Here is a 14578-nt window from a genome sequence, read left to right on the forward strand (position 1 = left end):
CATCCAGGAAGAGCACACACCAACTGCTGCAGCTTCCTGAGCCTGACGAAGGGTTTTTGAACCCAAAAGCTTGCTTAATAACTATTCTCCAACCATTTGGGTTGGTCTAATAAAAGATATCAAATTCACCCAAGGAACCTTGTCTGCCTATATCCTTAGACCAACACGGCTACAACCTAAACCCCTGCATTGTGTGTTAAGGCACAGCAGGGTGAAAGCTGCTGGCCTGGTAGCCCCTGATGAGGCCATGAAGCCTGCCAACTATCAAGGAGTTAGGTGTAGGGGCTTCTGGGTTCTGGGGCCCTGCAACTCTAGCTGCCGACAGGCAAAACTCGTGACAAGGGTGCTTGTGCAACTGTGTCTGTATTGGGGCACAGAGGGGAGGGGAAACTACTGCAGACCTAGCTGCTAGACCCTGCAGCAGCCTCAGAGCCTGCCAGCTGTCAAGGAGATAGATGCCGGGGGGTTCTGGGGCCCTGCACCCCTAGCTGCTGAGAGGCAAAACTTGTGACATGGGTGCTTGTGCAACTGACTGTCACTGTCTTGGGGCAGAAGCAGTTCCTGGCTCTGTATTGATTCTTTCCTCTCCTTAGTTTGTGGTTTTGTAGGTGTTAATCCTTGCTCATTAACTTGTTATCCTTGTTAGCTATTGTGTATTGAGCTGGTCCCTGAGCAAATCATGACTGATTGGTAACACAGTAGCTTTGCCCACATCAACTTGGTACATGTCATGCTCTCAATAGAGGCTACCATCCCTGCAAATTTCATCTGAATCAGCCAAAAGACAACAAAGTTATAGATATTTCATTGATTTCCCATTATACCCAATGGCTGAATCGCTGAATCTTTTCTGAATTTATTCAGAAAGCCTAAAGCTTCCAGTGATTTGATTTGGATTATAGATTCAGCATCCGAATCCTCTCCGAATCTGAATCATGATCCAAAGCTTTGCACAGCCCTATTAGTTACCTCCCTGTTTGAAGTATAAGTTGCCAAAGAGAAATCCAGATCATTGGACTCAATATATTCTTAGTGTCTCTTAACTGAATACTGTGCTGAAATATTTTTGCTCAATGCTTTTGCCCTAGTTTTCCTGCAAGTCAAATCTATAGGCACAGCCAAGTCATGGTAAATTGTTTTATTAACTTTTACACTACAGTCAATGGTTGTGTAAGACTGGTGATGCCTAACAGCATGATACACTTTTCAAAGTTCAACAACAGTCACATTATCATCATGAGTGGACTTGCTAGATTTAAAGAAAGTATTTATGTTTGATGATGTACCTGCACTATGGCAGTTCAGCTTCTGCTTTTCAGATGAGATATGTTGACTCATATATTGTTTTCCTTGATTGCTGACATCTATATCACATCTACAGAGGCTTCAGCATGCATGGTGCTCTCCTTTCCTACTTTTTGTAACAAAATCATATTCTTTTGACCATTAGGGATTAAATGATGCCTTAAGTTTTGGCATGGTTCCCTGATCAAGCACAACACAAGCTAACCGCTTCCTCCTCCTGGTGTTTTGACAAGTACCTGCTATTTGGTCTATGAACCCCACACCAATGAATGCAAGGGACCCTGTGAAATGAGGGAAAGCATGTGCTAGGATCAGCAGCAAATTTGTCAGCCTTTGTAGTTAAGCTAGCAAAGAGCCTCACCTCACTCCCTCTGCATTGTAGTTTTACATATCCCACAGCTCTGCTGTTCTCTCCAAACAGTCCAGCCTTGAGAGAACGTGACACTAGCAGGTGTGAGGCTTGAGCACCAATTCCCTGCACTGGGATCCAGTCTAACTCCAGCCCAGCTGCACACTTGGGAGCCAGGGACACACACTGCACAGGGACCTCATCTCCCCACTATCAGCATTCATCACAGACACTGGGCACCCAGGAATCTGCCCTGGCCACATACTGGTCAGAGCTGGACTAAGTAGGGTTGGTGGGTGTTGGATGCCTGTGGCAGTGCAGTGGCAGGTCTAATTAGCACAGCTCTTTCCAAAGGTGGATTGCCACCAGAGACATAACTAGTAAGATTTGGGCCAGCAACCTCTTTCACCCTTCTTCCTCCCAAGCTACCTACTGCCACCTAAGCCCTCCCTGCTCTGTGCTGAGGGCTGTTCTCTCTTCCCCACTTCCCTTTACCCTTACCACTAATTGCTGTTGCCATCGACTGCCATCAAGGACCTTGCTTTCCATACTGGATTATATCCTCTTTTCAGTATCCCTGTGTATTTGACATGCCATATTTACTTGAATCCAAGATAAGGTTTTCTTTCCATCTGTCAGCATGTAGGGGCTCGTCTTGGATTTGAGTACTGGCCTGGAACAGGCACAAGCTCAGCTCTTGCTTTAGCCCTGGACTTGCGGTCAAAGCCAGAACTGAGGCCCTGCCTCATTTGATGGGGGAGGGAGCGCATGGCTGGGAGTAGCACAGCAGAGACTATAGGGTGTGGGGAGAGTCTATACCATACCCTACAGCCCCTCCCACAACTTGCCGCCCATGCCTGTGCCTGCTCCCTCCACCCCGCTCATCCTCACCTCCTTCTCCGTTCCCTCAGATGCCTCTCCTCCCTTATCTCTGGCTCTGGCTCCTTTACATCCATCCCCAACCCAGCCAGACCAGAAACAGTGGGTCTTTCTTTTTGGCATAGATGGATTAATGGACAGACCAGCTTGATCCAGGCCCAGGGGCCACTACCAATTCAGGCAAGGGATCACAGGGAAGCAAAAGCCATGGTTTTAAACTTGGCTCTGTTTTTGACTCCCAGCACAGAGACAAAAATGGCACCAAGTTTAAAACTGTGGCTTTTGCATTTGCTTCCCTGTGATCTGGGAGCAGGACCCCTCCACCATTGGGGCTGAGGGGTGTAGGGCTGGGGCCAGGGCCAGGCTGGGCCAGGAGTGCTGTGCTGGCTGTGCTTCTGCAGGTGGGCAGTGCTGGTAGGGAGGCTGGGGTTTAGGGGGCTATGGCCACCCCAAAATTCATCTTAGCCCCCACCCCCCATAGTCACCTCTCCCACCACTGCCGCCTGCCTGCAGAGGCATGGCACAGTGCTCCTGGATCCACCTGGCCCTACACATCTGTGCAACTGCATGGATACACCTGGGCCAGAGCTCTCTGCAGGTAAGTCTAATAGGAGCTGAGGCAGGGAGCTAGACAGAGTAGCAGGCAGCTCGTGGGGAGGGGCAGGGAGCTGCCTTAGACTGATCATGAGTGGAAGAGGGGGGTGGCCTGTGGAGGCAGGGGAGATGTCTGTGGCTGTAGGTGCCTGTCTATCTCTCTGTCTCTGTCTTTGCCTCTGTGTGCATGCGTGCGTGCGTGCGTGCGTGCGTGTGTGTGTGTGTGTGTGAGAATGAATTTGTTCTGGAAACTTCTATTGGGGTAGAGCCTGCTTAGTTAAGATCTGAATTTGCCCATCAGCCGTTTGTTTGTTTTTTAAATAAACATAGTCAGAAGATGTATTAGTCTGATAAATGGTGTTTTGACTCTGAGGAAGTAGGAATAAAATAGCATTGTGCTAACCCCCAGTGCTGCTGTTCCACTGCATAATTTACTCTGGTGCAAATTTGGAGTAGATAGATGTGGCTGCAGGTCAGAGAAGCCTAACACAGTTGAATGCTATGGGCAGGAAACAGCTTTGAAAAGCTTGTAACTGTCGGTGGGAAATTAGATGGCTTTTACTAAAATAAACTTCAGTAAAACCTGGTAAGGATTCTGTGCTAGCTGTTTCTTCATTGGTCAAGTTAACCCTACTTGCATGTAGTCCAAAACATCTCGGTGCCAATATTGGTAGGCTTTTTCAGACATTTGCATAAACCTGTGGTATTTTAGAAATCTGTGAAAATCCTAGCCGATCCATCTTTTCCCATCTTAAGCCTTGCCTAAGAAATCCAACAATATTCCATTCAAAAGTAAGAGCAATGGGTAAATTCATTGACTGTGTTCAAATAAGATTAAGGATTTGACTTAAACTAGCAAAAGCAAAAAAAAAAACCAAATTAAGTCTGCCCCTGTTTTTAAACCCCCCTCTCTTCACCCTTTATGGCACAATAACAGGTTTTCTTAACGTGAAATGTTGATATACTTCCAAAGGAGAATTCTAGTTAATCCACAGATTGGATTAAAGAGCTTGAAGCTTTTCTAATAGAATAGCACCCGGGTTAGAGGCATGTACAAAGTGAGAGTTTATATGTGTTGAACCAAATTCAGCCCCAAAGTAACCCCATTGACATAACAGTCCCTCCCAAGTAAGTTGGTCTCTATAAAGTGAAACTCTGCCCCAATGCATGTATTTCTACATGCCATAATCCAAATACTCAGATCAGCTTTGAGGGAGCTAGCTAGCTAGCTAAGATACTAAAAAGATGTTTTCTCAATTCGTGGTAGGGAAATTATTCCCAGAGGGAATGTTGCTGGTTAGTAGCTCTTGCTGTCAACAGGTGTTACTAGAAAAGTGAATTGGCTTTACCAGCAGATCCAGTTAACAGCAGATCCATTAACTGCTTCCCTAAGGTACTGTGTTCTTCCTTTGGCCTTCTCCACTCTGTTCTTTTCAGGTATTCCCACTTATTCCTCAACACCACTATGCCATATGGGCAGGCTTTAGCTTATAGGCTAAGTAAAGACAGTCAAAAAACACAATGCTGAATTGGTTCAATCTTTGCACATTAATCTAAGCTGCATAGATTGAACCAATAAGCAAATGAATTTACTTTTGATTCTGGGAATGCAGCCACATGTCTGCGGTGGATCAGGCCAGAAGCCAGGGGGCACTAGAGTATGTCTCCCTGCTCTGTTGGGTTGGAGCAGACAGCGTGAGCCATCCTAGGTTGGGGAGGAAGGGGGCGGCTTCTGGGGGAGGTGTAAAGCATCCTGGAATTCTGGGGAACTGCGAGTTGACATGAATCTGGAGGGGGTCTGGGACAGAAGTTCAATAAACTGATTTAACCTAAATCAGTCTGATACTACATCCATCTAGGTTTACCTTATACCAGTTTTGGCCATTTTGATAGTGGTTTATGTGCACTGAACTTCTGTTGTGTTACAAATTTGAACTGGTTTCTGATCACTTATACTAGTTTATGTATAATTTCTGTTCCTAGCGATAGTGTTCTTTGGGAACTGATGCAGTACAGTCCGGAGGAAGCATTGTTATTTCAATTATTTATTTATTTACTTATTTATATCAGTTTTCAGGTATTTTCTAACTGGGATTTAACATGCAGGTATTTTTTAAACTTTTTTTTTTAAGGCAGCAGCTGTGTATACCAATCCAAAAGTCCAGTTGAAGCAATACAGATGCTGCCTCTTTTTAGTATCTTTTCATCCTCAAGAAAGATTCCCCCCACCCCCATCCTAATTTCTTGCCTTTGTTCCTGTGACTTCCCTGTAGTCAGGAAATAACATGCCCTTCAACAATTACAGTATGGAGCTTCATTTTAAGGCCTGGTAGCAACTGATAATTTGATGTGTGACAGATAATCTTTGCAATCACAACTTCTATGCAGTGTGGCACCACTGAAAGCATACCATTTACCTAAAGTGCTCAGCAAGATTGTGTATAATATTCTTTATATCCTGTAAAACTTTAGTCTGCAATTGTGGGTTGGTTAAACAGCAACAGAAGGTCTAGTAGCTTTTCTTTCATGTGTTTGTAATTTTCCACCAAGTTCCCAAAGAAATTTCTTATAGCAGAAACAGATACCATCAGATCCTTGGGGCAGCATCCGATAACAAAAGAAGAAGAAAAAAAGTTTTGCGGTAGCATATGAAAATTGTCAGGAATCTCTTGAATCTTGTTGCGGCTTTTTGTGGGACTTGTTAATGTGCCCTAAACCAGTGTTTTTATGTACGCTCATATTTTAAAATCTGCTAAGTATTGTAGCACAGATTTCACCTAGACACCCAATCAGTTTTGAGCATAAGCAGAAAAGTTCTCTTATTATGTGTGTATGCTTTTGTTTTAAAATCAGACTCCTTGCTGTCTTTGATTTTTTTTTTCTTATTAATTTGGAAAGCATGTGCCAAGAATCAAATTTGTTTTGCATTTGTTTCAGATTCAAATTAAATCCCTTCACCCCAACCAAGGAATTCACTAGAAAGGAATGATTTGGTGACCTTATCATGGGTTTGATCTCATGCTGATCAAAGGCGAAATCTTTTTATACCAAAAAGAAGCGAAAACAAGAATTAAGACCGTTCTCTGATTACTGCTGGATAACTGTGTTCTCCCCTCTCTCTAATACCCATCAGCAAATGTTGAAAAGGAGCCTGTTATCCATTCTGTGTAATTTTAATCTTGTTTCATTTACTGGACGTATCTATCACTCACCTTCTGAGAGAATTTGAGTTTTAACATATAGATGCTTTATGGTCAGTTACAGCATTTGCAATAGACCATATAGGAGATTTATTATAGGTAATGGCAGTTAGAAACCTAACTCTCAGTTCCAATGCAGTTAAGTGCCTGACTCCTGTTGTTTCCCCATGGGCATCTCTCTTCAAATAGAATGGTCAGTAGAACACTATTTTAAACTACAGGATCATTTAAGGCCAGAGATGCAGCTGGTAAGGGACATAAAAATACAATAAAAGGGATTCTACAAGTAGGTCAAGAGGAAGAGGAAGACCTGGGATTCCATAGATCCCTTACGGAATGGAGAAGGCAATCTAGTTGCAGACAATGCTGAGAGAATTTAATGTCCTTTTACTTCAGTTTTCACAAATAGGGGGAGCTACCAGCTGTTAAGTACAGTTGGCAGCAACAATAGGGAAGGAGACAAATAGTCTAGAGTAATGGCAAAATAGGTTAGGGATTACCTAGTGAAGCCAGATGCTTTCAAGTCAGCTGGGTCAGATGGGATGCACTCACAGGTACTGAAGGAATTGGCTGAGTTAGTTTTGGAGCCATTGGCCATTCTTTTTGAGAACTTCTGGAGATTGGGTGAGGTCCCAAATGACTGGGAAAAGCAAATATTAGTGCCTGTCTTTCAGAAGGGGAAGAAGAAGGTTCCAAGGAACTGTAGTCCATTCAGTCTGATTTCTTACCAAGAAAGATCATAGAGCAGATCCTTAAGGAATCCATTATGAAGCACCTCCATTATTAGGCACCTAGGGAAGAATAAGGTGATCAGAAACAGCCAACATGGATTTACCAAGAGCAAGTCTTGCCTGACCAACCTGATTTCCTTCTATGATAAAATGACAGGATCTGAGGACGAGGGAAGAGCAATGGATGTGAAATATGTTGACTTTAGCAAGGCTTTTGATATTCTCCCACAACATCCCCATTAGCAAGTTAAGGAGGGTTACAGTAGACTACAAACTAAATGTAAGCCAACAGTGTACTCTTGTTGCCCAAAAAAGCCAGCAACATCCTGAGTTGTATTAACAGGAATGTTTCTTGCAAATCAAGGGAATTAATTCTTCCTCTCTATTCAGCATTGATGAGGCCTCAACCGAAGTACTGTGTCTAGTTTTAGGCCTCACATATCAATAAAGATGTGCACAGTTTGGAAAGAGTCCAGTGTAGCACAGCACAAATTATTAGGGGCCTGAGAGGCAAGACTTATGAGGAAAGGCTGAAAGAGATAGCATTGTTTAGCGTGGAGAAAAGAAGAATGAGGGGGGATTTGATAAGTCTTCAAATTCCTAAAAGGTAATTACAGGGAGGATGGAAATGAGCTTTTCTCTGAGGCTGTAGAAGACAGGACTAGGAGCAACAGCCTCAAGATTTAGCAGGGGAAATTTAGGCTGGAGATTAAAAGGAACTCTTTCACTGTGAGACTGGTCAGGCATTGGAACAAGCTAACTAGAAAAGCTGCAGAATCTCCATGCTTGAAAACTTTCAAAATTGGTTAGAAAGACTTGGCTGGAATGGTTCAATTGGGGATGATCGTGTATTGAGCAGGGGGCTGGACTACTTGACCTTGTGAGGTCCCTTCTATCTCTACTTTCCTATGATTCCACGATCCTATGCATAATATAATAATTTTATCCACACTTATTTGCAAATGTGTTCTAATAGCTTTCAAGGTTCTTTGGGTGACTCTGATATCTTTTATTAGACCAACTTAAATAGTTGGAAAACAATTATTAAGCAAGCTTTCAGGTTCAAAAACCCTTCGTCAGGCTAAGGAAGTTTCAGCAGTTTCACACACCAACTACTGAAACTTCCTTAGCCTGACAAAGGGTTTTTGAACCCGAAAGCTTGCTTAATAATTGTTTTCCAACTATTTAAGTTGGTCTAATAAAAGATATCAGATTTACCCAAAGAACCTTGTCTGTCTGTGTCCTTAGACCAACACCACTACAACCTACACCCCTAATAGCTTTCGAGTTTTCTTAACTATAGATTACACTGAATATATTACAGTGGCAGGTTTGGGCCCCAGGGCAGTCATGATGTCCTCTGGTGGCCACATAGCTCCTGCCCCACTCTGGCTCTGTGGGTATGGGTACCTTCCCATTTCTCTCTCCTGCCATGCCTTGATGTAATTAGTTAATTTGGAAAAAGGAAGGCTGTCCTAGAGTCCCAGAAGGAGCCCTCATCTGTCCATTGGCCAGAACATCTCTCTTGGACCCTGCCGGCCCCAATTCTGCCCCTCAAACATTAGGCTGGTCCTCCTGGCCCATCCCCAAGGCACCTGTTGCCTTAAGAGCTATTTGTGGACTCTTTCCACCCGTACAGTTATGCCCATGCCTTGCAGATGTTACCAGTTATACCAGTTATGACTTCAGGCCTCCCCTTACCTCCATACCCTTGTTGGGTCTTCTGCCTTCCTGGTTTCAGCCCCTTTTATCTGGCTGGACCCCTCTCAGCCTAAGTCCACTCTGCGAGACTTGACTTCCAGACTTTTGCTCCCTCTTGGGCTGTGGGCCCCTGGTCCCGGTCTCATCTCTCTCAAGCTGTAGCCCCTGGCCCTAATCTTGCCCCCTTTGGGCTGTGGGCCCCTGGCCCTGCAGGCTTTGTCCTTCTCTGCTTTCTGCGTGCCTGGTCTTGAGACCCAGCCCCTGGCAGGACTCTAAAACCACATATGTCCCTCTGGCACCAAGGTGCACTTGGTATAAACCACAGTGCGCCCCTCAGATGCCCCTCCGTGGATTCTTATCACCCTTTATAGCCACATCCTGTTCCCTGGTGTAAAGCTTAAACAAAAACATAAGCCCACTGGCTATACTCCAACACTGGGTCTTACTCCTTGCAAGCTGAAAGCCTCTCACTTGTGGTCCAGAGGGAAGTTCAAGTGCCAGGCAGTCTTTTTCATGTAGGCATTCTGCTCAGGAATTTTTCTCCCTGCTGCCTGCCAAGCCAGACTGACCACTCTTTCTCAGGCCCTTTTTTATATGCCTTTCAAGCCCTGTCCCTTCCCTTATGCTGCTTCTCCTTTCAAGTAACAGCTCTGTGGCTCCCTGCTACAGTTGCTTTAAATTGTTCTGTTTCAACCAAGCCTGTAGGACTCTTCTGTTCCATAGTGAGAAAATAAGCAGGAAACATTTTGGAGAAGATAACTGAGTTTTGCTAATCCACTTTTTACTAAGTGTAGCACTTTATAGTCTGTATGAAAAATATCTGACTTTCTTTATTCTCAACAAATATTTACCAGCTATTTACTATAACAAAATCACATTAGCTGGACTTTATTAATTTTGCACAGCACAGTGTAGTACAGTATTTAACCCAATATTATGGAAAATTATCATAAATAGATAAGATAAACAAGAAATACCTTATGATCATTTGTCTTGTTATCTTGTGTTTCTTCACTGGAACTCAACATTTGGTAATTCATAAAATGCCACTGTGAAATGGTAACATTCTTCTGGCAAACACAATGGTCATCCTAAATCACAAAATCTCTTAATCCACCTACATGGATTCCAAACCTATAACTTTCAATACATTTCTTAACAGTTGCAGCCATGAATGCGCCATTGACTCATATTGGCAAGGAGTTGCCCACTTAAGGTAATGGAACTGCTCATATCAACACAAAACTACAGTGACTCCAAACAAAGTTTGTAGAGCTACTTCAGTTTAACCTCAGCATTATCTGTTCTCTGTCTTTTGCCAATAAAGCTCCATGCACACTTGTGACCTACAGAAACAGTATAATGAATTACAACAGAGCATTGGGATATTAATAAATATTCACTGGGTCTTATTGTATTTTTTGTGTCTCTTCTTTATTATAGCTTTGGGTCAAATTATGCTGTATGTAGATGGGATGAATGGAGTGATAAATCATAATGAAACCATCCAATGGCTCTACACTCTCATTGGTTCAAAGGTAAGAAGCTCTCAAGGTATCTTGTTTATACATTTTTCAATATATTATAAATATATTTTATTTCAATGCTTGTGCATTAACTGTTAAATTTGGTGGTAGGATGGGTTCTCTAGTTAAGTGAGTTGCACCTTAGTATTTGCTTAGGATAAATGCATATAATTTCTTTTTAAAGAACAAAAGGAATTTAGGAAAAAGAACTGTGTCAAGAATTCAGACCTTGACAACATTTGTGAAGCAAAGTAATTAATCAGCATTTGAAATATTGTCCTTTCTGCTATATTTGGTACTTTCATTTTATCTTTTATGGGTCTTGCTCAGCATCCAGGTTTAATAGATTTGTAAATATTTATGCAAGAAGGAACTTCCTTGGTCATTTAAGATGATCTCCTTTATAATTCAAGCCAATGATTTCACCCAGTAATTCCTTTGTACAGCCAGCTGTGTTTAGCCGAAAAACTTCTAGTTGAACTACAGCATAATTTTTACAAAAACATGCAATCCTAAAATAAGGACTCCAAGTGAAGGCATCCCTAGACTAAGCTGAAGCAGACTGGAAAATGCAGGTATCTTTCCTGCAACTGCATAGCTAAAAAAAAATGCTCAGACATTTATATGTCTGCCTCCCTAATTTTGATCATGGTCAGATTCATAAAAGTTTTGGCACTGTCCTAACTAGAAGTAGAATCAGACCCCATGTCTGGAGAAAGGACTGTAGATGTGATGTAAAGTGTTTCAGGTAAGGATAATGCAAAGCCTACTGGAGTCAACTTCCCATGTCTATAGGGGATCTGGAAGTTCCTATTGCTGCTGGAGCTGTGAACCAGATTGGCAATGATGGGAAGTTTCCAGGAATTTTCTTTAGATGGTGAGCCTACAGGAAAAAAATTCCTTTGGAATAACTCTGTAACACAGATGCAAACACCTATGCATGTGAACACGCATACACCTTGAGTCCTAGTAGCCTTTTGAGCCCTGTAAAGCACTAGCAAAATTATCAAGGGGAAAAACTGCCTGGATTTTTATCAGGACTGAATCACTTTGGGATGGCAAATAATATCAGTACTTATGGAAAAAAAAAGATACTAGGTAGGACTGTCAAATATAAGGCTTCATGAAGCCAAGGTATAACAACAGTTTATGGTTGGGTGGAAGATCAGGAAGGAACTCTTTGTTCCCTGTATATTTTCCCCCAATTTGCTGGATATGTTACATAGCCTCTTAGTTCCTTGAAGTATTAATATTAGTCACAGCTACAGAGATGATGCCAGAGTATGTGCAAGGTTCGGATCCTGGTGTCCTATGGAATGCAGGCAGGAAAAAACCAGAAGATACTGCAATGGGGAAAGAGAAATCTTGTTACCTTCTGGATTAAATGAACTGTCTAGATTTTCTTTGCTATAATGAGCCTGCCTTTAAGATTCTCTTCCTCTCCCTGGAGTCAGACAAAATAATTATCTCCATACCCTGGCTCAGTGCCTGTTCCTAGAAAAATGCAGACAATGTGCATTGAAGAGCTTGGTTTCAGGTAGCATCAAAGATACTTTTTTTTTTCATTATTATTTGACTGCCTTGGAAGAAGTCTAAGACACTGTGTCTGTGCCAAAAGTTAATAGAAGGTATGACAAGTTCACTAGCAGAATGTGTGATGTGACAGCTGCTTTATGTACTTGAATGTGGATTTGGTTTTGCATGAAAAATGAATCCCATAAGCTTCTGCTTTTTCTGCAGGAAAGTATTATAAAAAACATCCCACCAAACAGTAAGACTGGTAGCATTACTAAAGATTCACTAAAGGTATCAAAACAAACCAAGGAAATAGAAGGTATACAGTGTATTTAGCACAGCATATTAATTGGTGACGGGAGCATACTGTTTCTTGCCTTTAAAGACTCCATAAGTCCTTCAGGGGAGATGTGTGAACTTTATTATCATTGGAAATCTTTTCTATCAAATTCCATTTTTTTAAATTACGGTTATTTGTTCAGTCGTATTCATTTGTACCCCTAATCTACCTCCATTACTCACTTTGAGTAAGACAAAGATTTCTTAGGGTAGTATCTTTTATTGGACCAACTACATCATTGGGATAGAGTTGGACACGCTTTTAAATATAAGACATTCTTCATCATGCATGCAAAAGCTTGTCCAACTCTATTTCAGTGATACAGTTGGTCCAATAAAATACATCACCGTAAAAAATCTTTGCCTCTTGCATACTTCCTGGCCCATCAAGGCTACACTATCATTCTAACACTACCATCATCTTGAGTAATGCAGGGGCTTTTCTACGCTTGGTTTTTACACTAGGTATTTTCTGTCATTGCTAGTGGTATTCCAGTGCCAACTCTCATAGCAAAGGAAACTGGAGCATGTGTTGATGGGTCCCTACACTGCTGGCCTTTTATCACTCCATTGTCTAGACCAATTTTGAACAGAGTTACAGGGCATAAAGGTTAAAATTACCCTGGCCTGTGAGCACTAGCAACGCTACTGGTGACAGGAAATACAATAGGTAGAAAAAGTTAGTGTTAGGTAACCTGCACAAGTATAAGGAAATAACAGAAGGTATAGCTAAAGCTGACACTACTTTTTCCTGTGTTTCCTGTCAACTGTACCTTTTTCCCCCATCTTATTTTTCTCATGTCTTCCCTGCAGTCTATCCCCCATCATTACACAAGCATGTAAAATAATAGATTTGGAATCTAATAATCTTGAGAACCATTTTAAGTAACTAAGAAGGAAACTGTCCAAACCAAATAGCCAATTAGACACAAATTCCTATAGTTTTACAATGGATGTAGTAACCTATCTGGCCTTTGTACCTTTTGGAAGTCCCCCTACTTGTTGGTTTAAATGTTCTTGACATTCTCAGTTCTGTGCCAGCAGCCCAGTATCTTCCATCTTTATTTGAGTATAATTTCATGCTCTGTGCGGAAATTAAAGACTTGTACATGTACCCAGCAGCTTTGAAGACAACAGGAACGTTGCTGTAATCCTCAAACAGACTCTAGGTTCAACTGGATTGGAAAAGTTGCTTTAATAGGAACATTGATTTTATTTAGTCTTTTTGAAGAAGTTTCAGTATAACCTTGTCACAGACAGAATGATATCGTTGGTTTTTGTCGTAAGTTTTGTGTCATAGTGCAAATTGGTTGTAAAGGGACATAAAACATGTTAGAGATGGAGTAGGATCCCTTTTAGAGCTCTGTGGGGTTTATCACTGAGGAGAGTTCAGTTGCATATTAGATGACATTGGAAACATGTGCTACCTATACATGAGTGCGGCTGCTGCTCCAACGCGGTGTAATTATAGCACATCAGAGCAGACTCAATTAACCGAGTCTGCTAGAGCATGACTGTACCACGCTTCAGAATGGAGGTGGGGGCACTTTAAAGCTCATCAAATAAGCTTTAGATAAAGTGCCCCTGCATCCATTTTGAAATGTGGGGATGCTGATACATGAGACACCCTGAGCGCTTTAATTAGAGTGGCTCTTGGAGTTCCTCTAATTTAAAGCGTTCCACCCCCCCACACCCCCTCAGCCAGAGCATATGTATAGGCCAGGAGGCTTGGTGTGTTCCATATTTGGCTAAAAGGTACATATACTAAAGCAGTCATCAATCCTTGTAATGAAGTTTTTTAATCCTGAAATAAATCCTTACATAAATTGACATATAAAAGAAGCATATAGAGCACTATGGCAACACTTGTTGCAGAAAACTTTACAAAGGTGCCTTTGCTGCATAAATCCACAATTTGTTTCTGTTCACCTCAGACTTTAGATTTCATCTATAAGACAGTATTAAGAGTTCCCAGAACTGTAGCACAGCTTCACTTTCTTCCCATTGTCATGACCCAAAGGCATGATTTTGTGTGTGCTTCAGCACCAGAATTATCCCCGCCAAGTTGCAGCTTCATTGCATGGGAGAGTTTCCTGTTGCAGAGGAGAACCCCGGTGCAGGGATGAGTTTCCCGCCTTTCTGCAGCTTCTTTTGCAGAGTGCATTGCTCGAGTTGCAAGAGGAATGCACGGTGCAAAAGAGTTCCCGCCACCGGTATGCAAATTTGTTCCCCGCTATTGGCTAGTTCTAAATTATTCCCACGTGGCGGCTAACGATTGGCGTGTTAGCCGTACAAGAGGCTTGAGCAGTTTCCGCCCAAGCCGAAGAGGACTCCACATCCATCTCGTGGGGACTCTGGGTACACGGCAGGGAAGCCCCCTGTGTAAGGTTCAGAGGAGTTTGGCGACCTGATCCATCGCCCACCTCTTCCCGTCTTCGA

The 14578-nt window shown here is 42.4% G+C and overlaps 1 protein-coding gene across 15 annotated transcripts in view; it reads left to right on the forward strand.

Moving 5' to 3' along the window:
• The window catches only part of FHOD3 (formin homology 2 domain containing 3), a 681582-nt gene that overhangs the window by 419056 nt on the left and 247948 nt on the right, over positions 1-14578 (forward strand). For all 15 annotated transcript variants that reach the window (XM_025210988.1, XM_025210991.1, XM_025210999.1 and 12 more), the window contains one exon: positions 10203-10297. In XM_025210988.1, the coding sequence (XP_025066773.1) occupies positions 10203-10297 (95 nt within the window). The remainder of the gene's footprint in view (positions 1-10202; positions 10298-14578) is intronic.

This window comes from Alligator sinensis, unplaced genomic scaffold (assembly GCF_000455745.1).
Source record: "Alligator sinensis unplaced genomic scaffold, ASM45574v1 scaffold285_2, whole genome shotgun sequence".
In the NCBI taxonomy this organism is placed as follows: domain Eukaryota; kingdom Metazoa; phylum Chordata; order Crocodylia; family Alligatoridae; genus Alligator; species Alligator sinensis.